This window comes from Lepidochelys olivacea, assembly GCF_965140295.1.
Source record: "Lepidochelys olivacea isolate rLepOli2 genome assembly, chromosome: 25".
Classification (NCBI taxonomy): Eukaryota; Metazoa; Chordata; order Testudines; family Cheloniidae; genus Lepidochelys; species Lepidochelys olivacea.
In genome coordinates this window covers 3,636,557-3,662,839 of record NC_140435.1, presented here as the reverse complement: position 1 = coordinate 3,662,839, position 26,283 = coordinate 3,636,557, and the positions used below count along the sequence as shown (strand labels likewise).

Here is a 26,283-nt window from a genome sequence, read left to right as displayed (position 1 = left end):
GACTGGGGCTGGGGAAACTGGAACAACAACACAATATACAGAGCTTTCAAGAGGAGATGGGCTCTTACTGATTGAAGCAGTGAGCTGCCGACAGCAACCAGCGCTCCCCAATGACAGTGGCCCCACAGAAGTGCCTTGACCCCTCCTTCAGGCTGACCTGCCAGGGGATTTCTCCTTTGGAAGCTTCGATTCCTCCCACGATCTTGCTGGGTTTTGAAAGCCCAGGTCGCCCACCGCACTCTAAATAGAAGCCAAAGCACAGCCCATCAGTGCTTTCGCTGACTCTGGGGATGGCAAGGAGGGAGCCCTGAGCCCTGCTGGCTGGTGATGGCTCAGGGCCAAGTCAGGGAAATTTATTTAAGTCCTTCCTGCCAAGCTTGCTGTTTCCACCAACAGGTGCCCTACTCCCCCAGGAGGTGCCCAGGTATAGCCACCCATGGTCCTCTCCAGGGCTTCTGCCTGCTTTCATCAGGACCCTCAAGCCCCTCCGTTCTCAGCGGCAGTGTGCTGGGATGGGGCTCACTAGTGCCTGCACTCCAGTGACCCCTCATCCCCATGAGCCTCCACCAAAGGCCCGAAACTGGAGGAACACCCAAAATCTACCTCCTCCCTCAGAGGAGGGGTGACCGAGAACCAGGTGCCATGAGCTGACAGACACAGGCTGGCTTCCGGAGCTTGCCCTGCCCCCTGGCCTGTGTGGGGTTGCAGGACTCTCCTTGGGTGCAGAAGTAGGCTTTGAACTGCCAGGAGATCTTTGAGTGGCAAAGGACAGCAAGGGCCTTGGGAGCAAGCACAGCTGTGTGCAATTCTGCTCCCTCAGCCACTGTGCTCAGGGCATGGAGAGAATTCCTGGTGTTTCCCCATGATAAGGGCTGGCAGTAACACTGCCAAGATCCCAACACACCTGCAGCTTGATTTAGTTGGGAATTGGTCCTGCTTTGAGCAGGGGGGTGAACTAGGTGACCTCCTAAGGTCCCTTCCAACCCTGATATTCCATGGTTCAAGCTATGAAGCACCTGATCTTCAGAGTGCAAAATGTGCACAAAACGTTCCAGCAGAGGCTGTGCTTTGTGTTTGAGGCTCATGTGGGCCATGCTGGACACAATAGAAAAGGCTGTTTCATTTCAGTGGAAAGGCAGAGCCCTGAACTTCAAGCCTGGGAAGCTCATTGTAACTAGACAGCCCAACCGTCCCAGCACCTTGCGGCCAAGAAGCAGTAGCTGGCTTGCTGGCCGTGGGTGCTGATAAGGTGGAGGACACAGGTCTGTGTTTGCTCATGGTGCTGTTGCTGATCCCCTCCATGGTGGCAGCATCACCGTTTGTGCTGGAAAGTGTCATTGGGACGGTAAGAGCTGCAGGTGTGGGGAAGGTGGAGATAGCATCAAGGATCCAGTCTCGGAGTTGGGTCACTTGGGCATAGACCCCAGGCCGCTTGGCTTCAGCACAGCCAATTCCCCAGCTCACGATACCGGCCAGGAAAAACTTGCCAGATGGCTCTTCACAAACCAAGGGGCCGCCAGAGTCACCCTGCAAGAGACAAAAAGCATGCATCACCAGAGTCAGGGGCCAACTCCAGACTGGGCACCATGCACTTCACCTCCCTACGCTTCGCTCTGTGTCCTAACCTGGTGTGCAGCATTGCTGCATGCTGCTAAAGAGTTGCTATGTCCCACCCCACAGCTGGCTGCATTTCAGGTGTGGGTGAAGGATCCCAAATCTGTAATGTCTTTTGGGATCTGCCTGGATGAAACACGTTAAGTGAATGTAACTAGTGGAGACACTTAGCTGCAGAGTGGCCTCTCAGATGGCCAGCCTTAAATCTGAGCCCTTGCTGCACATCAAGGGGGAAATCACCTTTCCAGTGACCTAGCCAATAGCCTCCAGCTCTTAATAGTCTCTTTATTAATGAGACTGACCACCAAGTCTTAGGTCAACCTTCATTTTCCTCACTGGGCCCAGTGCTCCTCCTGGGCTAGTGGCTGTTACTCATCTGGGCTGTGTACAGAGCACGTGTCTGAGGCTTTCCTGAGCACCGACATTTCATCAGTTTGCACTAAGCTTGCAGAGTTGGTCTTTGACTTTGTTCTCATAAAGCCTGAACAATGGCCCTGCTGTGTGATTGCTCTGTGCATCTGCCCAGCAGTCAAGCTACTAAATTACAAAGATTACATTCCAACCTCAAGCCTTTTGCAGCCCATCTGGGCTCTGACACTGCACCTATCCCCAAGGTATCTGAGAGCCTCTCAAAGGTATCTGGTGCTGCAAAGATCTATCTTCCTCTAGGCTGTTCCTAGGAGGGCAGGGATGGTTGTGGGCTTGCGGGTGGGCTGTGACTGTGGGCGGGCCAGGCTGAAGGAGTGGGCTGGGCAGTTTGCTGTGCCCAGGCTGAGGGGTTTGCTGCAAAATTAAAGGGCATTTTCCCTTAATGGATTTTCATGTTTTGTTACATTTCCTGGTTGGTTTTCTCTCTTTGCCTTCCACGTGGCACATGGTGATATTTCCCTTGTGCCTGTGGTCCTAGCACTGAGCAAGGAGCATTTAGGCTACTTCTTTGTAGGTGTCCCAGCAGCACCCCTGATGCCAGTCCTGCTTCCAGGAGAGGCAGAGCAAAAGCCCCTGAAGAGTGGCTTTGGTTTGATTTGGACCATCTCGGCAGCAAACGTGTGTTTCCCAAGCATGGAGACTTAGAATTGGCAGGTTGAGTCTTTGCAGTTAGTAGCTCTTTGCCCTGACATATGGGCTTCCATCCAGAGGCCTCTGAACCATTCACTAACAGGAATGAAGTAATCCTGGCAACCGGCCCCTCCCCCAGCAAGGCAGCTCAGTGCCAGGATTCTAGTTTCAGACATGGGGAAATGGGCACAGAGACGTTAGCTGATTTGCTCAAGGACATGTAGCAAAAATCAGTTGCAGAGCCAGGAGCAAAACGCAGGAGTCCTGACTCCACGTGACCTGCTCCAGCCACTGCCTGATAAATCCCTGCCTTAATTTGGTTTTAAAGAAGCAAGATCTGCCTTGGCCCATCCTGTGCAGCTGCAGACAGGGCTGGATTAAACCACTGCTGGGCACTAGGCAGACACTGGGCCCCATCTTCTCAGAGGAATAACAACAAACAGCTGATCGAAACAATCATTTGCACTTGCTCCAACATACCCAGGGGCTCCTCAAGACAACCTACCACCTTAGGTAAAACTTCTCTCTGTCGTGCCCTGGTGTCCCCAGAACAGAGGTTTTCAGTCACTGGGGTGTGCCCCCTGGCGGGGACACGGACTTTCTGAGGGCACAGCAAGGCTTCTGATGGTATGGTGCTTTTGGTGGAAGGGGAGGGGCTGGTGCTCAGGTCTGGCCTGGCCACCCCCCATGTGGACTGAAGGGCTGCTGAGCCACATTTGTATGAGTGGCATGGCAACTCTTTGAGGCTTCGCCCAGGAACGTGGACCCTAAGCACATGCCTAGTTTGCCTGTGTGTTCATCCAGCCCTTGCAAAGGAGGGCGCCGGTGGCTGCTCAGAGCTCAGCCCGTCGGGGCAGACAGATGCAGCTGGCTAGTGTAGCAAGTGCCAGAGCCTTTAGCTGGGCAGGGGGCTGTAATGGGCCACTTGCAGGGACTGTGAGCGTAACTGAAAGGGAAGGAGCCCCTGCCGTGGCAGCATCTCTGGGAGTGGATGCCCGCAACACTGCTGCCTGGTGCTGAGAGAGGCCCCTCCTCACCTGGCAGGAGTCGATCTTCCCCTCCAGGTAGCCGGCACACATCATCCTGTCGGTCAGGGTGTGGCTGTACAGACTGGCACACAGGGCCTGGTCCAGCAACTCCACTGTCGCCTTCTGCAAGGTCTCTGGTTTCACCACTTGTGGGAAGAGACAAGGTAATAAACTTGATCCACCCGTTGGGCCAACGGCCCTGAGCCCACGGGCCCCTCCTCCCTGCAGAATCAGCCACAGGCCGAGCGGCTGGATTGGGAGCTGCCAGCCTAGTCGCCAAACACCACAACCCCGTGGTTGGGCAGAGCGTGGAACCCGCCCTTGCTTCTGCACAATCAAACGCCCCCCTGGCCTTTCTTGGGTGTGCCCCTCCCGCCCTTCACAGGATCTCACCCTGCTCTTCTCAGGGTGTGCCCCTCCCTACCCCCCTTCTCAGGGTGCCCCGCCCCTGCCTTTCACAGGGTGTGTACCTAGGGTTTCCAGGCTCCAGTTTTCAACCAGAATGCCCAGTCCAAAAGGGACCCTGGCGGCTCCGGTCAACGCTGCTGACTGGGCCATTAAAAATCCGGTCGGCAGCACAGCGAGGGTCTGGGGCTAAGGCAGGCTCCCAGGCTCCATTCGCTGCCCGCGCCCCTTGTGCTGGCTCTGCAGCTCACACTGGCTGAGAACTGTGACCAGTGGAAGCTGCAGGGATGGCATCTGCAGGCGTGAGAGCTGCGCATGGAGCCTCCCTGGCCGCCCATGCGCCTAGCGGCTGCAGGGACCTAACGACCAATTCCTGGGAGCTGCGGTAAGCACCACCAGGACACCGCACCCTGAATCCTCTCCCGCACCCCAACCTCTTGCCCCACCCGGAGTCCCCTCCTGTACCCCAAACCCCTCATCCCCAGCCCCACCCCCAGCCAGAGCCCTCACCCTCCCGCACCTCCTGCCCCAGCCCTGAGCCCCCTCCTGCACCCCAACCCCCTCATCCTCAGCCCCACCCAGAGCCTGCACCCCCTCCTGCACTCCAAACCCCTCGGCCCCAGTCTGGAGCTCCCTCCTGCACCCAAAGCCACTCACCCCCAGCCAGAGACACCCCACCCCAACCTCTGCCCCAGCCTGGTGAAAGTGAGTGAGGGTGGGGGAGAGCAAGCAGGGGTGGGGCCTCAGGGGTGTTCTGTTTAGTGCAATTAGAAAGTTAGCAACCCTATGTGCACCCTCTCTCCCCTGGCCCTTCTTGGGGTGTGCCTCCCCCCTCCATCCCCCCTTCCTTCTTAAGGTAACTCCCCACCCACAGCCCTTCTCAGGGTGTTCCCCAACCCTTCTTGGGCTGTGCCCTGCCCCCTCCCTGACCCTTCACAGGGTGTACCTCCTCACCCCTCAGGATTCCCTCATACCCACAGCCCTTCTCAGGGTCCCTCCATCCCTTCTTGGGGTGTGCCCCCTTCCTCCCCACCCCCGGCCCTGCTCAGGATGTGCCCCCTGGCTTTTCTTGGGTTCCCCCTACCCCTGGCCCTTCTCAGGAGTCCCCACCCTCTCCTCTCCCCTCCCATTCTTGGGTGCCCCACCCCAAGGAGGCACTGCTTACAGAAGTCTTCCTTGAGATAACCCCAGCCAGAGATGAGGCACTTCCTGCCAGACGGGAAGCGGTGCCCAGGGCCTGGCAGGCACGCAGGCTGGATATACTTGTTAAAGGGCACGGGGCTGTCGAGCTCCAGCACAGCCACATCGAAGTCCGCGGTGTCGGTGTTGTAGGAGGGGTGTGGGATAATGCGGCCCACGCCGGCTTTCACGGTGCTGCTGTCTGAGCTGCTGAGGGAGATGGTTCCCATGTAGGCGGCCCAGACCGCTGGGTCCTGAAACCTGAAATGCACAGACATGTGTGATCCCTTCCAAGCTGCCCCTGCGCAGCCACTGGGCGTGTCAAAGGTGAGGCCTGGTAGTAGAGGAGGCTGCTGGGCCTTGACCTCAGCTGAGCCACAGCCATCGTGACACATGCCCCGCCACGTGTCCTGCCCTCATGGCACAGTGCGTCCAAGGGTGCTGATGTGCCAGGCTGCATGGGCTTAGAATGGCTGGATTTGGGCTGTGGCCCTAGGGCCAGGGCCAGATTTACACCTTACGCACCCCTAGGCACAGTGTCTTGAGAGCCCCCCTGATGACAGCTGACCTTCATGTTGGGCACAGGTTTAGAGAGGTAAGGTGCCCCTAGAATGCTGGCGCCTGTAGGCATGTGCCTGCTGGGCCAAACAGGAAATCCGCCCTGCCGAGCCACTGCAGCAGGAAGCAGGATCCCAGCTGAGATGTGGCAAGAGGCTGAATATGAGGCTAGAGCAACCCGCGGGCTGCTTGCGGCCCAATCCCATGAGACATCCTCAGGGCCCTACAGATAGTATATATAGTGTGTGGATGCAGCCTCCATAACACATAGAGAGCCACGTATGTGACCCACGATGGTGAACAGGTTGAGAAGCACTGGGCTAGAGGGCGCCCCAATCCTGGCTCTGCCCATGGGAAGGGGGTCAGGGAAGGTGCCATGGCCGGGGCCATACTCGTTGAAGCAGTGAGCCGCAGACACCAGCCACTTCTCAGTGAGGATAGTTGCACCACAGAAGTGTTCGTTGTTCTCCCTCAGGCTGACTTGCCACGGGAACTCCCCTCTGGAGGCCTCGGTGCCACCCACGATTCTGTGGGCTGTCTGCATGGTGGGGCGGCTCCCACAGTCTGAAAGGCAGAAGAGACCTTGTGTGAGCCCTGCAAACTCCTTCATTCCAGCCACAGGTAGAGACAGAGGCAGGTGGCTGCTGCAAACCTGCCCCAGCAGCCTTCGCTGGGGTTGGGGATGGATTCATTTCAGCAGAGCATATACCCATGGCCCAGCCTGCTGAATGCCCCGGAGAGCAAGGCCACTGCCTGGAATGCCACAAATGGAGCAGATTTTAAATTATTCTTGGAGTAGATCTAGGAGGCCACAGGACTGGTGAGGACCCACGTAGTGAGGACTTGCGAACACCCACAGAATGAGGATGGATGATGACCTATGCAGCGGGGACGGGGTTGCCAGGTGCCTAGTTTTTGACTGGAAAGCTCAGTCGAAAAGAGGACTTGGCAGTGTCCGATCAGATGTACTGACTAGACACAAAAATTCAGTTGCCACGGGCACGGGCTGGGGGAGGTGCCAGGTCATCGACCCAGCCCAGACCCTGGTCAGCTGGGGCCACCTCCCACCTACATCTTATGGACAGGCAGACTCTGCATCAAGCTGCAGCTCTGGATCAGAGGGAGCCCAGCTCGGGGTGGGGGAGGGAGGTGTAGAGGATTCAGCTACAAGGAACGGGGTGTGGGTAGAGTAGCAAGTGAAGGAGGAGCGGGGAGAGAAGCGAATGGGGGGGCAATGCCTTAGGGGAAGAGGCAGAGCAGGGGTGGAGTTTCAAGGGAAGAGGTGGGGCAGGGGAGTCTGGTTGTCAGCTGTTAGAATGTTGGTAACCCTAGCAGGAACAGGCAAGGACCCACGCAGTGGTACATATGATTTTTGAACAGTTTCCTCACCAGAAACCAGTGTTCATTAAGGTCATCCAACCAGGGAATGGAATCATATCACAAGATCTGCGTCCAGTAAAAACCAACCAAAAAAAGCTCGAATATCCTTCAGTGACCAGCTGGGAAATGAGCCTAGCCCAAGGTGCCATGGCAGGGAAGAACTTGGAATGAGTTTCAACTCCATTGCCTGTGATTTCACAAGAACAACCATACTGTGTCAGACCAATAGAGCCCAGTAGCCTGTCTTCCAACAGTGGCCAGTTCCAGACAGTTGGGAGGAAATGAACAGAACAGGGCAATTATCGAGTGATCCATCCTCTGCTGTCCAGTCCAAGTGTCTAGCAGTTGGAGGTTTAGGGACACTTAGATCATAGAATCATAGACTATCAGGGTTGGAAGGGACCTCAGGAGGTCATCGAGTCCAACCCCCTGCTCAAAGCAGGACCAATCCCCAGGTAAACCATCCCAGTCAGGGCTTTGTCAAGCCTGACCTTAAAAACTTCTAGGGAAGGAGATTCCACCACCTCCCTAGGTAACGCATTCCAGTGTTTCACCACCCTCCTAGTGAAAAAGCTTTTCCTAATATCCAACCTAAACCTCCCCCACTGCAATGACCATTACTCCTAGTTCTGTCATCTGCTACCACTGAGAACAGTCTAGATGCATCCTCTTTGGAACCCCCTTTCAGGTAGTTGAAAGCAGCTATCAAATCCCCCCTCATTCTTCTCTTCCACAGACTAAACAATCCCAGTTCCCTCAGCCTCTCCTCATAAGTCATGTGTTCCAGTCTCCTAATCATTTTTGTTGCACTTCTCCCAATTCTAATATATTCTTTTTGAGATGGGGCAATCAGAACTGTGTGAAGTGTTCAACGGGTAGGTGTCCCATGGATTTATATAGTGGCATTATGATATTTTCTGTTTTATTATCTATCCCTCGCCTAATGTTCCTTAATGTTAACTTTTTTACTTGTTGCTGCACATTGAATGGATGTTTTCAGAGAACTATCCATGATGAGTCTAAGAGCTCTTTCTAGAGTGGTAGCAGCTAATTTAGACCCCCATCATTGTGTATGTATAGTTGGGATTACATTTTCCAATATGCTTTACTCTGTATTTATCAACACTGCATTTCATCTATCATTTTGTCACTCAGTCACCTAGTTTACTGAGATCCCTTTGTAACTCTTTGCAGTCAGCTTTGGGCTTAACTATCTTGAGTAATTTTGTACCGTCTGCAAGTTTTGCCACCTCACAATTCACATCCTTTTCCAGATCATATATAAATATGTTGAGCAGCACAGGTCCCATTACAGATTTTTGGGGGACCCCACTGTTTATCTCTCTCCATTGTGAAAACTGACCATTTATTCCTACTCTTTGTTTCCTGTCTTTTAACCAGTTACAGATCCAGGTGAGGACCTTTCCTTTTATCCTATTACTATTTACTTTGCTTAAGAATCTTTGGTATGGGACCTTATCAAAGTCAAGTACACTATATTGACTGGATCACCTTTGTCCACATGCTTTTTGACACTCTCAAAGAATTTAATAGATTGGTGAAACATGATTTCCCGTTACAAAAAGCTGTGTTGACTCTTCCCCAATAAATTGCATCCATCAGTATTTCTAATAATTCTGTTCTTTACTAGAGTTTCAACCAGTTTTCCTGATACTGAAGAGAAGGTTACTTACCTATAACTTTGGGATTCTTCCAGATGTATGGTCCCTATCTGTATTCCACTGTGGGATGCACACCTTGCACCCAGAGTTGGAAAATTCAAAAGTAGTGTCTGTTGGTCCGCGCATTCGCCCTGACTTGCCTCAAGATCCTGTCCAAGGCAATAAAGGGTGGGGCGGTCTGACCGCAGCTCCAGTTCCTTGTTCATTGTGATTCTGACAGATCCAGAGCAGTGGGGAAAGAGGGTGGGAAGTAGAATACAGATAGGGACCACACATCTCAAAGAGCCTCCAGTTTCAGGTAAGTAACCTCCTCTTCGAGTGGTAGTCCCTATTGTATTCCCATGGGTGACTGGCAAGCAGCATCTACGTTGGAGGAGGCTGAGGATGGAAGCATTGGTGTAAAACTGCTGTGCCAAAGGAGTCACCCACCGCCAAGTCTGGCACTAAGGGGTAGTGTGGTGTGAACGTATGAGCACAAGTCCACATGGGTGCTCTACATCTGTCTGTGAGAGGCACTTCCTGAAGGGATGCCGTGGCTGTTGCTTGAGCTCTGATGGAGTGAGCCTCTACCCCGTGCGGGGAAGTAGATTCAACAGCTGGTAGCAGAGTTTAATACAACTGGAAATCTACTTGGAGAGTCTCTGGGTGGAAATGGCCTGACCCCTGATTCTTTCTGCCACTGCAATAAACAGTCTAGGGGACTTCCTGATTATTTTTGTTCTCTGTAGGTAAAAGGCCAAAGCTCTTCAGACATTGAGGGCATGGAGTCTACATTCTTCTGCAGATATGTGTGGTTTCGGAAAGAAAACGGATAAGTGAATGGATTGGTTACTATGAAACTGGGAGACCACCTTTGGTAGAAATTTTAGATGTAGATGTAAGGAGACTTTATTCTTGTAGAATATGGTGAATTGTGGATCCACCATCATAACTGCGAGTTTACCGACTTTTCTCACTAAAGTGATAACAACAAGGAAGGTGACTTTCATGGAGAGGAGGGACATGGAGCAAGATGCCAGTGGTTCATTGGCTTTGTGTGTTAATACTGATAGTATTAGATTCAGGCCCCATTGAGGTGTGATGGTTTGGAAAGGTGGAATGGTTCTTAGAATCATAGAACCATAGAATCGTAGGACTGGCAAAGACATAAAGAGGATGTCTAGTCCAGTCCCCTGCACTTATGGCAGGGTTAAGTATTATCTAGACCATCCCTGACAGGTATTTGTCAAACCTGCTCTTAAAAATTCCACAACCTCCCTAGGTAATTTGTTCCAGTGCTTAGCCACCCTGACAGTTAGGAAGTTTTTCCTAATGTCCAACCTAAACCTCCCTTGCTGCAGTTTAAGCCCATTGCTTCTTGTCCTGTCCACAGATGTTAAGAACAACAATTTTTCTCCCTCCTTGTAACAACCTTTTATGTACTTGAAAACTGTTATGTCCCCGCTCAATCTTCTCTTTTCCAGACTAAACAAACCCAGGTTTTTTTCAATCTTCCCTCATAGGTCATGTTTTCTAAAACTTTAATAATTTTTGTTGCTCTTCTCTGGACTTTCTCCAATTTGTCCACATCTTTCCTGAAATGTGGTGCCCAGAACTGGACACAATACTCCCATTGAGGCCTAATCATCGCGGAGTACAGTGGAAGAATTACTTCTCGTGTCTTGCTTACAATACTCCTGCTAATACATCCCAGAATGATGTTTGCTTTTTTTGCAACAGTGTTACACTGTTGACACATATTTAGCTTATGGTCCACTATGACCCCCACATCCCTTGCCACAGTACTCCTTCCTAGGCAGTCATTTCCCATTTTGTATGTATGCAACTGATTGTTCCTTCCTAAGTGGAATACTTTGCATTTGTCCTTATTGAATTTCATCCTACGGACTTCAGACCATTTCTCCAGTTTATCCAGATCATTTTGAATTTTAATCCTATCCTCCAAAGCACTTTCAACCCCTCCTAGCTTGGTATCATCCACAAACTTTGTAAGTGTACTCATTATAGCATTATCTAAATCACTGATGAAGATATTGAATAGACCCGGAACCCGAACTGATCCCTGCAGGACCCCATTTGTTATGCTGTTCCAGCATGACTGTGAACCACTGATAACTACTCTCTGGGAACGGTTTTCCAACCAGTTTTGTACCCACCATATAGTAGCTCCATCAAGGTTGCATTTCCCTAGTTTGTTTACGAGAAGATCATGCAAAACAGTATCAAAAGCTTTAGTAAATTGAAGATATATCACGTCTACTACTTCCCCCCCATACAGAAGGCTTGTTACCCTGTCAAAGAAAGCTATTAGATTGGTGTGACATGATTCGTTCTTGACAAATCCATGCTGACTGTTACTTACCTTATTATCTTCTAGATGTTTGCAAATTGATTGCTTAATTATTTACTCCATTATCTTTCCAGGTACAGAAGTTAAGCTGACTGCTCTGTAATTCCCAGGGTTGTCCTTATTTCTCTTTTTATAGATGGGCATTATATTTGCCTTTTTCCAGTGTTCTGGAATGTCTCCCATCTTCCATGACTTTTGAAAGATAATTGCTAATGGCTCAGCTATCTCCTCAGTCAGCTCCTTGAGTATTTTAGGATGCATTTCATCAGGTCCTGGTGACTTGAAGAAATCTAACAGGTGTCTAAATAATTTTTAACTTGTTCTTTTCCTATTTTAGCCTCTTCTGATCCTATCTCATTTTCACTGGTATTCACTATGTTAGACTTCCAATCACCACCAACCTTCTTGGTGAAACCCGAAACAAAGAACTCATTAAGCACCTCTACCATTTCCACATTTTCTGTTATTATTTCCCACCCCCCCCAAACCCCACATGGGTCTACCCTGTCCTTGGTCTTCCTCTTGCTTCTAATGTATTTGTAGAATGTTTGCTTTTTATTCTTTATATCTCTAACTAGTTTCACCTCATTTTGTGCCTTGGCCTTTCTAATTTTGTCCCTACATACTTGTGTTATTTGTTTATATTCATCCTTTGTAATTTGACCTAGTTTCCACTTTTTGTAGGACTCTTTTTTATTTTTAGATGATTGAAGACTTCCTGGTTAAATGAGGATGGTCTCTTGCCATACTTCCTATCTCTCCTAGGCAGTGCCCTTTGTGTCTCTTTGAAAAACAGCCAACTGTCTTCTATTGTTTTTCCCCTTAGACTTGCTTAACATAGGATCTTACCTACCAACTCCCTCAGTTTGCTAGTCTGCCTTCTTGAAATCCATTGTCTTTATTTTGCTCTTCTTCCTCCTACCATTCCTTAGAATCATGAACTCTACCATTTCATGATCACTTTCACCCAAGCTGCCTTCCACTTTTAAATTCTCAACCAGCTCCTCCCTATTTGTCAAAATCTAATCTAGAACCGCCTCTCCCCTAGTAGCTGTCTCCATCTTCTGAAATAAAAATTTTTCTCCAATACATTCCGAGAACTTGTTGGATAATCTGTGCCCTGCTGTGTTATTTTCCCAACAGATGTCTGAGTTGTTGAAGTCTCCCATCACCAGCAAGTCCTGTGCTTTGGATGATTTTGTAAATTGTTTTAAAAAAGCTTCATCCACCTCTTCTTCCTGGTTAGGTGGTCTGTAGTGGACCCCACCCCACAAGGGTGTTATCAGCCTTGTTTTTACCCCTTTTATCCTTACCCAGAGACTTTCAACAAGTCTGTCTCTTACTTCTATCTCAACCTCAGTCCAGGGGAAGACATTTTTAATATATAAGGCAACACCAGCTCCCTTTTTTTCCTGCCTGTCCTTCCTGAGCAAGCTGTATCCTTCTGTACCAATATTCCAGTCATGCGTATTATCCCACCAAGTCTCTGTGGTGCCAAGTACGTCATAATTTATTTACTAGCATTTCAAGTTTTTCCTGCTTATTCCCCATAAGAATACAGACATCTAAGATACTGATTTGATTCTCCTGCATAATTCTGTCTTGTCTCTCCCTTATCCTTGCTATAATAGCCCATGCTCCCCGCCCAAATTCCAACCCTTCTCCCAGGTCTCCATGTTTTTGACTTACCTGTGGGCTTTGGTCACCTGCCCCCTTCAAACCTAGTTTAAAGCCCTCCTCCCGAGGTTAGCCAGTCTGTATCCAAATATGCTCTTCCCCTTCCTCGATAGGTGGACCCCATCTCTTCTTAACAGTCCTTCTTCCTGGAAAAGCATCCCATGCTTCAGGAAGCTGAAGCCCTCCTGGCAACACTTAGAATGCCTTTCCAAAATCTAGCGGTTAGCAGGTGTGTAAAAACAGAGTAACCCTCTGTAGGAGGATGGAACACGCTATTCGCTACTAGGTGGACTTGCAAAGTGCTGAGGATGAGATCCAATGTCTTTAAGGATAGAATATAGTCCAGGATTAGGGTAATCTTTGCAGTTTCTGGTATAACACCTTTCTATTGAGCCCAAGATGAAAAGCGTTTCTTCTTAGTCTGGTAACGTTGTCGAGTTGAATCTTTCCTACTGTTCGAGAGAATGACTTGTACTGCCAAGAAACATGCCCATTCTATGGCTGATGCCCATCCAAATACCATGCCCTGGGGCGTAGAAGTTGCAGATCAGGATGCTTGATCCTGCCATTGTACTGAGTGAGAAGGTTGGGGGAATTCAGGATGGTGATCCGTGAATGGGATGACATGCACAGGAAATTGGGGAACTAGAAGTGGCTGGGCCAGAAGGGGGCAATCAGAATGACTGTGACTTTTTTTGTTGGATCTTGTGTGGCACCCACTGTAGTGGAGGGAAGGAGTAGTTGTTGAATTGGCCAGACCAGGAGAGAAGGAGAGCATTGCCCTGGGAGCTGTAACCGAGGGATCCCCTAGAGCAATACCTGGTGCACTTGTTTCTCTGAGAGGTGAATAGATCTCTGGTTGGGGTCTCCCATTGTGTGAAGATGTTGAGTAACACTTTATTGTTAAGTTCCCACTCGTGGTTGATTGCAAAGTGTCTGCTGAGTGAGTCTGTGAGTAGATTCTGTGTCCCCAGAAGACAGGCTGCGGATAGGGTGATCTGATTGCTGATGCACCAGTTCTAGAGATTGACTGTTTCTGCACGTAGAGCAGTGGATTTCACTCCTCCTTGTTTGTTGATGTAGAAAACAGTGGCAGTGTTGTCTGACATGATCAGGAAATTATGAGCGTGAATGAGTAGAAGGAAGAATTCACATGTCCTCATTACTGTTCAAAGTTCCAGAATATTGATGTACTTCCTGGATTCTTGAGATGTCCATGTCCCTTCTCATGTGGTCATCCATAGGGGTTCCCTAGCCTAGTAAGGACATGTCGGTGATAGTTTTGTCTGGGGATGAGGGAAGAAAGGGGACTCTCCTACATTCATGATATGGGTCTGTCCACCACGGGAGGGAGGACAGTACCTTGGTTGGGACTGTCACCATGAGGTTCATAGAATGGTGGTTCAGTGATTATACGGACTGCAGCCATGTCTGAAGTCAACAAAGGTGAAACCTCACAAAGGGGACCACGTAAGTGCATGAGGCCATATGGCCAAGTAGAGTCAGACAAGTCTTGGCCATGATGTGAGCTATCATGTCACGCATCTCCTGAACTCTGTCTGTGGGCAGGTATGCCTGTAGAGTTTAGGGTAGCCCTAATGAAGTCCAAAGATTGCGTGGGGTTGAGGATCAACTTTTTGACATTGACGCTGACTACCAGAGAAGAAAGGTTGAGTATCACAGAGGTTGATGTGTGGGTTTCCTGGTTGGGCCTGGTGGCTAGGAGCCAGTGCTCAAGGTATGCAAAAACAAGGAGATAATAACATCTGATATGACCTGCTACTATGAAAAATAATTTGGTGATGACTCTGGAAGAGGTAGCTATTCCAAAGGTAGCTATTCCAGGGCTGGAGCACCCACAGGGAAAAATTGGTGGGTGCTGTGCATGCATCGGCAGCCAAGATCCCTACCCCTCCCCAGCTCACCTCTGCCTCCGCTCCACCTCCGCCTCCACCTCCTTCCCGAGCGCTCTGTGTCCCCACTTTTCCCCCTAGCTCCCAGTGCTTCCCACTGTGAAACAGCTGTTTCATGGTGGCAAGCACTGGGAGGGAGGGGGAACACAATGTGCTCGGGGAAGAGGTGGGGCTGGGGCGGGGATTTGGGGAAGGAGTCCAATAGGGGCAGGGAGGGGGAAGAGTTGAGGAGGACTTTGGGGAAGGGGTTGGATGGGGTGGGGCAGGGGTGGAGTCTGGGCAGGGCCAGGGGCGGGTCAAGCATCCACCAGCGCCAGGAAAAGTTAGCGCCTATGGTGGAAGGCTACTATCAAATCCCCCCTCATCCTCTTCTGCAGACTAAAGAACTGTGATGTGTTAGGCTCAGTGGTTGGAGCTCTCAAGCTCACATAAAAAATACCTCTTTGCTTGTGGCTGGGTTTGAGATGTTGAAGCCTGATAGAGGGGCCTGGGGAAGCTAGACCTTTGGACTTTTTGTCAAGTGCATGGAGGTTCCTAGGGTCTCTGCTGGTAAAAGAGGTCTCTGCTGGAGACCTGTATCTCAGTGTGGACTACTGGTGGTGGAAGTTTCGTTTTGGTGCAGGTGTTTAGATGCCCGAAGAGCAAAGGATAGCTCTGGAGTATTTTAGGGTATGTAGAGACTCATCTGTCTTCTGGTCGAAGAGTTGGTACTCATCAAAAGGAAGGTCCTCGATGGTGTTCTGGACCTCCCTACAAAACCAGATGCATGAAGCCAAGACTCTCTTTTCATCAGCCATGCCCTGGAGGAAGTATCAGCCACATCCACTGTGGATTGGAGGTCAGTTCTGGCTATTTACTTTCCTTCCTCGACAAGGGCCTGAAAGCTGGCACAGTCTTGCTGCGGAAGACTGTTAGCAAAGTCCTTGCACTCACTGTAATTCAGGAAGTCATATTTAGCCAGCAGTGCTTGATAATTGGCTGTCATAAATTGCAAACTGGAGGAAGAGAAAACTTTTCTCCCTAGATGCTTCCTTTCCTTATCCACAGGCGCGGATCAAGGGTTTTGTTGTTTAGCCCTCTCTGTGGCAGCTGAACCACCAGAGAGTTCAGGAGCTGGGTGGGAGAATAGGAATTCTGAGCCTTTAGCTGGGACTTAGTAACGTCTCTTCACTCCTTTAGTGGTGACAATACGTGTAGTGGGGGCTGCCGCACAGTCCTGGCTAGCTCCAGTATGGCTTCGTTGACTGGCATTGCTCTTCTCATCAGTCCCAAAGTGTGGAGAATGTCCAGAAGCTTAAGCTGGGAGTCTTGGATCTCTTCCAGTGGGATCTGGCGTTCCCCCATGACTCTCCATAAAAGATCTTGACAAAGTCTGAAGTCATCTGGTGGAGAAGAGAATGATGCAGTAAAAGCTTTGTTCAGCGATGAGGATGGAAATCTAGCCAGCTCCAGCAGAACCAACAGAACTGGTGTATAAAATCCTTCCTACGCCATCAGATTCAGGGACATGCTTGGTGGGCCCCGTGGGGAAAGCAGGTGGCAATTCCCTCGTGGATCAGGTAGGCTTTGAAGGAGGAAACTGACCCCAGGTCACCCCATATGACCAATAGGCAGGATCAACTGGAGCTTTCAGGGCTTCCCACAGCATGGTGGCTCTGGGGAGGGTGAGGATGCTCCCATGGGCATCGGTGCACGTGGTGGTATCTTGGAGAGTCAAAGGAAAGGTGGGTCTTCCCCAGGGTCTGATTCATTGGAAGAGGAAAAGGCAGACTCCAGTTACAACGGCAGTGTACCGTCGGAGTCGAGGGAGAGATGTATAGCACATGCAAGGGAGTGATAGACCCTGCTCCGCAGGTATGTCTCGCAGCAGGGACATGAGTTCCCTGTGGGTGAAGGGACCTGATGGAGGAGCCGACTCTGAATCCAGTAAGGCGAAGACCTCTTAGGGTGTAGCCATAGATCCATATCTCATGAGTATAAGGAGCACTCTCTTACTACAAGCCATCAGGAACAGTATCCCCTATAATGTCACGGCAAACCTGGTGGCTGAACTTTGTGACTTTGTCTTCACCCACAACTATTTCATATTTGGGGACAATGTATACCTTCAAGTCAGCGGCACTGCTATGGCCCCACATGGCCCCACAGTATGCCAACATTTTTATGGCTGACTTAGAACAACGCTTCCTCAGCTCTCGTCCCCTAATGCCCCTACTCTACTTGCGCTACATTGATGACATCTTCATCATCTGGATCCATGGAAAAGAAGCCCTTGAGAATTCCACCATGATTTCAACAATTTCCATCAACCTCAGCCTGGACCAGTCCACACAAGAGATCCACTTCCTGGACACTACAGTGCTAATAAGCGATGGTCACATAAACACCACCCTATACCAGAAACCTACTGACCGCTATGTCTACCTACATGCCTCCAGCTTTCATCCAGACCACACCACACGATCCATTGTCTACAGCCAAGCTCTACGATACAACCACATTTGCTCCAACCCCTCAGACAGAGACAAACACCTACAAGATCTCTATCAAGTGTTCTTACAACTACAATATCCACCTGCTGAAGTGAAGAAATAGATTGACAGAGCCAGAAGAGTACCCAGAAGTCACCTACTACAGGACAGGCCCAACAAAGAAAATAACAGAAAGCCACTAGCCGTCACCTTCAGCCCCCAACTAAAACGTCTCCAACGCATCATCAAGGATCTACAACCTATCCTGAAGGACGGCCCATCACTCTCACAGATCTTGGGAGACAGGCCAGTCCTTACCTACAGACAGCCCCCCAACCACTTTCCATTGATGAAGTGGTGAACCAATTAATACATTTTCACTGCTCATCTTAAGCAGTGCAAGGCAGTATATTCCTGAGGTACAAGGCTGGGAGCTGGGGGGATTTGTCTGGTGCCTTTCTCTGTGTGATTCGTGAGTGGCTCTGGGAGCATTCATGCAACCTAGCTGGGTGTGCGTCTCCACATGCTGTTGTGCTGAGTGATAAGAGCATCTGGAGGGGTTTGCTGCTTGTCACTAGCAAAACTTGTGAGACAGCTCAGGCTGGAGAGATAAGGGGGCACAGTAGTCCCACAGTCGCAGGCTGTCTCCAGGGATCCCATCACATAGAGTCCCCCTTTTAACTCGTTCCCAAAGGATGGCACCTTCTGAGCCGTGTGCAGCTCAGCACTTGTTGGGTTTCCTCACCCTTAGTTTAAAAAGTCCTCTACAACCTTTTTAATTTTACATGCCAGCAATCTGGTTCTGTTTTGATTTAGGTGGAGCCCATCCTTCCTGTAAAGATTCCTCCTTTCCCCAAAGGTTCCCCAGTTCCCAATAAATCCCTCTTCACAACACCATTATCTCACCCATGAGACTCTGCAGTTCTGCCTGTCTAACTGGCACTGTGTGTGGAACTGGAAGCATTTAGAGAATGCTACCACGGAGGTCTTGAACTTAAATCTCTTATCTAGCGGTCTAATATTGTCCTTCAGGACTGCTCTCCTGCCTTTCCGTATGTCGGCGTCTCCCCAGTACGGCACATAAGTCTGTCTAGATGTCTCATGAGCTCCACAAACTTCATACCCAGCAGACAATTTGCCCTGTAGTTCTCCTAGTCATCGCAAAACCAGCTATCTATTTTTCTAACAACTGAATCCCACATTGCTATTACCTGGCTCTTCCTAGTACTGGGGTTCACCAGAGGGGTGTCCTCAGTGTGAGAGGATAGCACAACATCATCAGGAAGGAGGGTCCCAACTATGGGATTGTTTCCCTCTGTCTCAAACTAATATTCTTCTTCCGCAAGTGAAGGGTTCATGTTTAGCTATTCCACCTGGAAGCAGGCAGGGCTCACCCTGACTGTTTTGTAGAAGCAATGCACACATTGCTCTATCCAAGGACAAGGGCTAGATATGAACCATGAGAACTTGATTGTTGGGACAGCAACTGTGGGAAGCTTTCTTAGCCTGGGCTCAAGGCCTGAGAACCAGGATTGTAGTAGATAAAGGATGGTAAATAAGTATATTAATCAACGTCATACATTCCTTTGTGTATCTTTTTGCGGTAGCAGTGTGTAATGCTTAGGGGGGAGAAATATAATAAAAGGAGAAGGTGGAAGGCGGGGGGGCAGAACAGCCCATCTCAGCTGACCAGCCTGCTTGCTTGCATAAAGCTGTGTTCTGTCTCATCATTGAACCGCCACAACTGGCGCCCAAACGTGGGGCCCTCAGCACTCACCTCGCCCGGCAAGGGTTTCAAACGCATCACTCATCCGCTTCGTGGATCCCGGTGAGTATTTTTCATTGTGGTAAGTACGGGAAGCTCCCTCTCTGCTTTGCAAGTGCAACACCGCAATGAGCTGCAGTATTTGCTGCGTAAGGCTCAGCATGACTGCCCCGCTCGAGCACTTACTCTCCTGCTACAGGAGGTGCGTGCCCAGTGCCCGTGGTATCCTGAAGCCCGGAAGCCTTAAGCTAGCGGACTGGGAGCAATTGGGCCAGACATTGCACGAAGAGCCTCGGGCGCCCGTGCAGGCTTTACATGCCTGGCACCTCTGTCGCGACGTGATACTGTGTGTCACCTCGGATAGGCCCTCTTTCACGAGGCTGGTGATCTCGCCACGCCCGTCGGCTCATGTAGCCGTCCCCGTTGCAGCTCTCCCCCCTTCTACTGATGCAACCCAGCGTGTCGCTTCGGAAAGACCCTCTCCCATACCCACAGCCCCCCCTCTCCCTGCTTTGCCCCCAGTGTCTTCATTACCACCGCCTCCCTTGCCTTCCCCACCGGAGCCAGTGTGTGTGATCACCCTCTGTCCGTGGGGCCCCATGCTCCGGGGCCCCCCGGAGGGTCATCTGTATCTGCTCAGAAGCTTTCGCTGGTGCAACAAATGGTTCACGCAGCGAAAGCTCGATCAGATCTTACAGCAGAGGAGCTGGCTGATCTGGTCTCAGTTTGCCCGGTGACCTGGCAGAATGATGACCAGGGCAACCCCGTGGGCACCTGGACCACTTTGCCATACTCGGTGGTTAGAGAGGTAAAGAAAGCAATTCGTGAGTTTGGCCTGACTAGCACCTTTGTGCGTGGTCTCATTGAAGGGATAGGTACTGGGTACTCCCTAATCCCTGAGGATTGGAAAACGCTGCTGCGCATGATGTTATCACCCAGTCAGTATGTTATTTGGATTAGTGAGTATCGGCAGATGGCAGAACGCCAAGCTCAGGTACATAGAGAGCACGGTATCATTTATGAGCATTTGGCAGGGGAGGGCCCGTTTGCTACTATTGAGATGCAGTCTCAACTCCCTCAGGCCGTCTTCCCCATTATTTCCACCTGTGCCCAGTGTGCTTTCAAGAAGGTCCCGGATTCAGGCAAGCCTACCAAAAGCTTTGTCAGTATCCGTCAGGGTGCCTCAGAGTCCTTTTTGGATTTTACCAACAGATTGCATGAGGCTATCCTCCGACAGGTGGATAACACTGAGGCAGCTCACGAGCTCCTGTTAAAATTGGCAGTTGAAAATGCAAATGAGGATTGCCGCCGTGCTCTCCAGGCAGCGCAAGCCTCTGGTATTTTAGAGCTCTCAGACATGCTGCGGGCGTGCCAGAACATTGGCACACAAGCCCACAAGGCTGGAGTTCTGGCTGCCGCCCTGAGAAAAACTGGGAAGGAGGGGAAGCGTTGTTACCGCTGTGGTAAGGAGGGTCATTTTCAGCAGGAGTGCCGCTCATCTAAGGCACCAGCCCGACCCTCATAGAAGTGCCCCAAGTGTGGGAAAGGTTATCACTGGGCTAATCAGTGTCGTAGCGGGTCGGGAAACCGTGCGACGGGTCCCCCCCGAACCCAGGGCCAAACGGGGGTGTTTCCCACTCAGACAACCGCTCCTCTGCCTTAAAATCCATAGACTCTATGAGGGCGGCGACTGCTGGAAGTGCAGGGCTTGATTTGATCATGCAGGAGGACACTGACTTTCGGCTGCCAGGGGAGGTCTGTGCCATACCTACACAGGTGACGGGACCTCTCCCAGCCGGCTTTGTAGGTCTTGTTCTCCTTCGCTCACATGCTGGGAAACAGGGCTTTTTTGTCATTCCAGGGGTCATTGATGCTGATTACACTGGCATTATTAAGGTTCAGTCCCTTGTCTGCTCCCCTTGTCCCGTACTGAATTTGACTCTTTGTGCCACACCTCCTTGGCCTGGCAGGTTGCTCTTTGTGATTATGTGGGAGAGATTTCTTACAATCCTCCAAAAGATCCTCGGTTGGTCATTACCCAAAAGGTGCCCCTAGTTGTTCATCGTCTTAGCCGCTCTCAACCCATTGTTTCCGCTGTCACTCTTTTTACTGATGGCTCTCCCCACCGAGGTGTAGTCACTTATCAGTTGGGTGACCCCCCTCGTTGGCATTCTCGTTTTACACTGCCTCAGCGTTCTGCACAGCGTTCAGAATTGGCTGCTGTTATTTTGGCCTTTCAACTTTTTGCTGATTGTCCCTTTAATTTAATTGTGGATACCCATTATGTTTATCAGGTAATTGATCATTTACCCCTTGCCCTCATTACCCCTCAGGTTGATGCAGACCTCCTTCGCCTGTTTTTGTCTTTGCAGCATCTTCTTGCCACTCGTCATTTCCCTTACTTTGTTGCTCATATTCGCAGTCATACCCCTCTGCCTGGGCCACTCACTGAGGGCAATGCATGCGCCGATCGCACGTTGCGTGGTCAGGTAAATTCCCTTTTTTCTGACCCCATTGAAAGCCATGCCTTTTTTCATCAGTCTGCCTCTGTTTTGGCCCGGCAGTTTCACATTCCTGCTGATCATGCACGTTCCATTGTTCGTTCCTGCCCCCACTGTGCTGCTGCTGCTCCTACTTTTTCTTATGCTGTTAACCCCCGAGGTACCGCAGCAAATCAGCTGTGGCAAATGGATGTTACTCATGTGCCACAATTCCGCCCCTATTCGTTTTTACATGTTTCCGTTGATACTTATTCGGGCTTCCTTTGGGCAACCCCACAACATGGGGAAGCCACTAACAAAGTTATTCACCATTTGCTGGCCTGCTTTTCTGTTATGGGTCGCCCCTGCCAAATTAAAACAGATAATGCCCCAGCCTACTGCTCTGCAGCCCTCTCCACCTTTTGTGCCTGCTGGGACGTCCGTCTTAAACACGGAATCCCTTATAATTCCACAGGCCGAGCCATTGTTGAACGTGCCAATCGCACACTCAAAACCTTGCTAGATAAACAATTAAAACAAGGGGAGCTGCGTCTCCGAACCTTAGGAGACGTTCTACAACAAATGCATATCCTCTTGTTTACTTTAAATAATTTAACACTGAATGCAGATCAGCAGACCCCTGCGGATCGGCATTTTCACAAATCTGAGGTACTGGAAAGACCACGTGTCTTTTACCGTCAGCTGCCCGATCCACAGTGGCTGGGCCCAGTACCTCTAATCACTTGGGGTCGGGGATATGCTGCTGTGTCTCTCCCTGCAGGACCGTTGTGGGTTCCAGCTCGGTGTGTGCGACCAGCACTTAAACAACATGGCATGGCACCAGGGGCTGTCGAATCCCATACCAGAGTTTCAGCTGACTTTGGAGGAGACCGCGTTGCCCCCCGAGTCGACAACGAGGAAACGGAGGAAACGGAGGAGGCGTAGTGTCCCAAGGAGGAAACGGAGGAGGCGTAGTGTCCCAAACCGGCCCGTGACATGGGGAGCAGTAAAAGCATTGGTCGCCGCGGCCCAACGAAGACTGGCAGCAGATCAACAGCCAGAGACTCCTGAGACTTTGTTTGTGGCGATTCTCGCCCAAATCGCTGCTAATTCTGTGATGATTGTGTGCCTTTTGTGCCTGCTATTTCCTGTAGGGGTTGGCTCGGAAGCGCTTCCCCCGTTATGAGCCCGAATGACATATAACATATGGGAAAGATTGGCTTCAATAGCAAATGTTAGACAAAAGTGGGTATCTAATTCTGTAGCAGCCGGAGATTTGTTAGGTACATGCCTTATTCCAGTATGTCATCACCCTGAGGAGATGGAGAATAAGACACTGTTCTCTGCTTATGCGAATCTTTCCTCCCAGTACTCTAGCATGGCTAATTGGGGCCCGGCCAACTATACTCTGCCTCGCACGGCTATATGCCTCCACACAATGTACCCGGCCGGGGCTCACAATGTCACCTGTGCGCGTGTAGTTAACTGCACTAGTACAAAGGTGCCCTTGGGCTGTCGAAAAATTTCTCAACCCCTTTTAAATTGTTCCCATGCTGTTAATGTTTCATATAATTATGGCCATATCATCCTACCATCAGGATGGTTTTTTACTTGCGGTTCACGCACCTTTAATTATATTCCTGCAAATTTAAGTGATGGCACCCTTTGCTGTCTTAGTAGAATGACACTTATATTGCCTTTTGCTGGTCAAAACCGTAGTAAAAGAAGTGTACCCCTTTCAGATGATTGTATTGCAGATGTTGAGCTTTTTAGTCGTGCTGAGTATACTGCCTTAGCGGCCTCTATTGTTGGGGTCCCCGCGCTTGCTATGTATTCCGCCAGAACTTTAAATAACCTGGCATGCTTTGCGGCAAAGGCAATTAATACAACATCCCAGGCTATTGCCTTACTTAACACAGAACAACACGAATTAAGGGATGCAATTTTGGATAACAGAGCAGCCATTGATTTTCTGCTCCTGAAACACCATCTAGGCTGCTCCACATTTCAGCACATGTGTTGCTTTAATTTAACTGATAATAGTCGCTCCATAGAAACTAGACTGGCTGAATTGGCCAGTCTTACAACACACATACGCCAAGATCTGGGGTTTGAGGGTTTTTGGAATTGGCTTACAGGTTGGCTGCCCTCTCTAGAATGGCTGCGACAGCTTTTTGGTTATTCTGTGTTTGTAATCATTGGGCTTATTTTTTGCTGCTGCTGTGTGCAATGTATTCCTTCCTTGTTAAGATTTTGTGAAATTTCGCCCTGGAAAGCTCCCCAGGTTATGTCCTTGTCTGTCTGGGAGTTAAATAGCATGACAAAACAAATTGACGGCTACCATGAGATGGCCAAATATCATTAAATAAAAAACGGGGGGATGAAGGGTTCATGTTTAGCTATTCCACCTGGAAGCAGGCAGGGCACACCCTGACTGTTTTGTAGAAGCAATGCACACATTGCTCTATCCAAGGACAAGGGCTAGATATGAACCATGAGAACTTGATTGTTGGGACAGCAACTCGGGGAAGCTTTCTTAGCTTGGGCTCAAGGCCTGAGAACCAGGATTGTAGTAGATAAAGGATGGTAAATAAGTATATTAATCAACATCATACATTCCTTTGTGTATCTTTTTGCGGTAGCAGTGTGTAATGCTTAGGGGGGAGAAATATAATAAAAGGAAAAGGTGGAAGGTGGGGGGGCAGAACAGCCCATCTCAGCTGACCAGCCTGCTTGCTTGCATAAAGCTGTGTTCTGTCTCATCATTGAACCGCCACACGCAAGGCTTTCTCTCTCCTCAACAGCACAGAGGTTGCCAGACTGGGGGTGGGACCAACTCTGCTGTGTCCTGAAAGTCTCCCTTAGCTCTTCCAGTTCAGCCACTCTGGCCTCAAGAGCCTGTACTGTGTCTCTGAGGTCAGAAGCTCCTTGCACCAAGTGCACACACACACGCAAGGCAGGTAACTGTACATAAACTGGATAACCCCACTCTGCTGCTGGACTTCTACCTGCGTTCTTTTTCAGAATTCTCTGAATGAATCACTAGCTGTGAACTTGCTGCCCTAATTAGTCAGTCATTGTGTTTGTAATGACCGTCAGCCCCAGCGAAGGACGCTGGGTGACCTCTGGGGATGGGCTTGGTTAACAAGCCCTAGAGTAGAGACAGCGTGGGTACTATCTTGACCAGTATCCTGTAACACTGCCTGCCAGAGTGCATCAGCCCTGGAGGGGCCACCTCTGGGCTCAGAGGTGCATTCACGCTCCATGGCTCCCTGCTGACACTGCCAACAAGGGCCCAAAATGCTAGTGGGCCGGGTGGTGTTTGTGCTGGGGACACAGGGAGCTGGGCCATCTATATGAATGTTGGTGAAAGACAACAGTGGGGCATGGATTCTCCTTGTGCTCTGCCTGCAACTGCCCTTGGCCTGCCAGGCCTCTGCCCTTAGCACCTGGAGACAGTACTAGGCTACAAACGATCCACTCATCAACTGCTTCAAAGCAGCTTCCTCCAAGGAGGAACAGTTAGTAAGTCCTCTTAATTAGACAGCAAGTCCATATCTCCCCAGGAATGCTGGTCCACTATCAGCCTCCCAAACACATGTCCCACTGGCCATGTGTGCCCCCAGCAGATACAACCCCAGTGCAAGAGACCTACCGCAGCCTGCCTCATCAGAGCCGTCGGAGCAGTCGACTTGGCCGTCACACTCAGGATTCTCTTTCCACACACACTGGCTGTTCTGACAAGTAAATACATATCCAGGGCAACTGCCTGAAGGAACAGGAAGGTGGTGGTTAACCTGGCCCCTTCACACTCTACAGTCTTCCAGAGCTCCCGACCAGAAAGGGGACTGCCGATCCAGAGCCTCCCTGTGCAGGGACCCATCCCCTGGTGCCGGACTCATTCTAAGCTTGTTCTGCAGAGAACAAAGACTGGAGCTGGTGTCAGAGGCTGGGCGCATCCCCAAATGGATGATGAGAAAGTCCAGGACTGGACCCTCATGGAGAAAAGAGAGAAAGTGTCTCTGAGCAAACTGGCTTCCCAGCCCTTCCACATTGCTAATGTTAACTACATAAAACGTCCATCCCCAACCTCTTCCCCAGTATCCACAGGAGACATTGTACCAACACAAGCAGGTGTGAACCCCACTGAGGCTGAAAGGAGCAGCTGTTACACCAGGGCTGCCCTTTGCCCATTATCAGTTTGTTGTGATTGCAGGTGCATTTTGGTAGCTCAATCAGGCCTGGGTCTGTGCCAATACCCCGGAGCCACCCCATCCTCTGGGAAAGTTCAGACTTCAGACCCAGACCTGACTGGAACATCACAGTCAGATCCATCTCTGTAACAGGACCTGGGATCCCCTGGCTCAGGGACCAGAGGAAAGGAGAGGCACTGCTGTACTATGCATGGACATGACTTATGGATGGGTCAAGCCATGTTACAGATTCAGAACAAAGCTACAGCGTCGACAGCCTTCAGAGCTCCAACCTCCAGCGCAGAAGGGAGCAGGGGGTGGCTGTGCTAGCCCTCACTGTGAGCATGGCTGGATCCTCCTGGGTGATTCAGCTGGCATGGGCTAACCCTGGGAGGGTTCTACTCCTTTGGAGGATGCAGGCTTCTGGGTATGAGCAGGCAAGGCACTGATTCAGGGAGAACTCATACCTGATTTTAATCCAATTCCATACAGAAACGCCCCACTTGGCCCTGTAACACAATGGAGAGAT

The 26,283-nt window shown here is 50.4% G+C and overlaps 1 protein-coding gene across 1 annotated transcript in view; it reads right to left on the bottom strand.

Moving 5' to 3' along the window:
• TMPRSS9 (transmembrane serine protease 9) overlaps positions 1-26,283 on the bottom strand; it is an 86,183-nt gene that overhangs the window by 15,080 nt on the left and 44,820 nt on the right. Inside the window, exons 6-12 of the mRNA XM_084614214.1 lie at positions 26,222-26,263; positions 25,217-25,330; positions 6,236-6,407; positions 5,272-5,546; positions 3,711-3,847; positions 1,200-1,527; positions 69-240 (exon numbers count right to left, since the gene is read on the bottom strand). Coding sequence (XP_084470340.1) covers positions 69-240; positions 1,200-1,527; positions 3,711-3,847; positions 5,272-5,546; positions 6,236-6,407; positions 25,217-25,330; positions 26,222-26,263 — 1,240 coding nt within the window. The remainder of the gene's footprint in view (positions 1-68; positions 241-1,199; positions 1,528-3,710; positions 3,848-5,271; positions 5,547-6,235; positions 6,408-25,216; positions 25,331-26,221; positions 26,264-26,283) is intronic.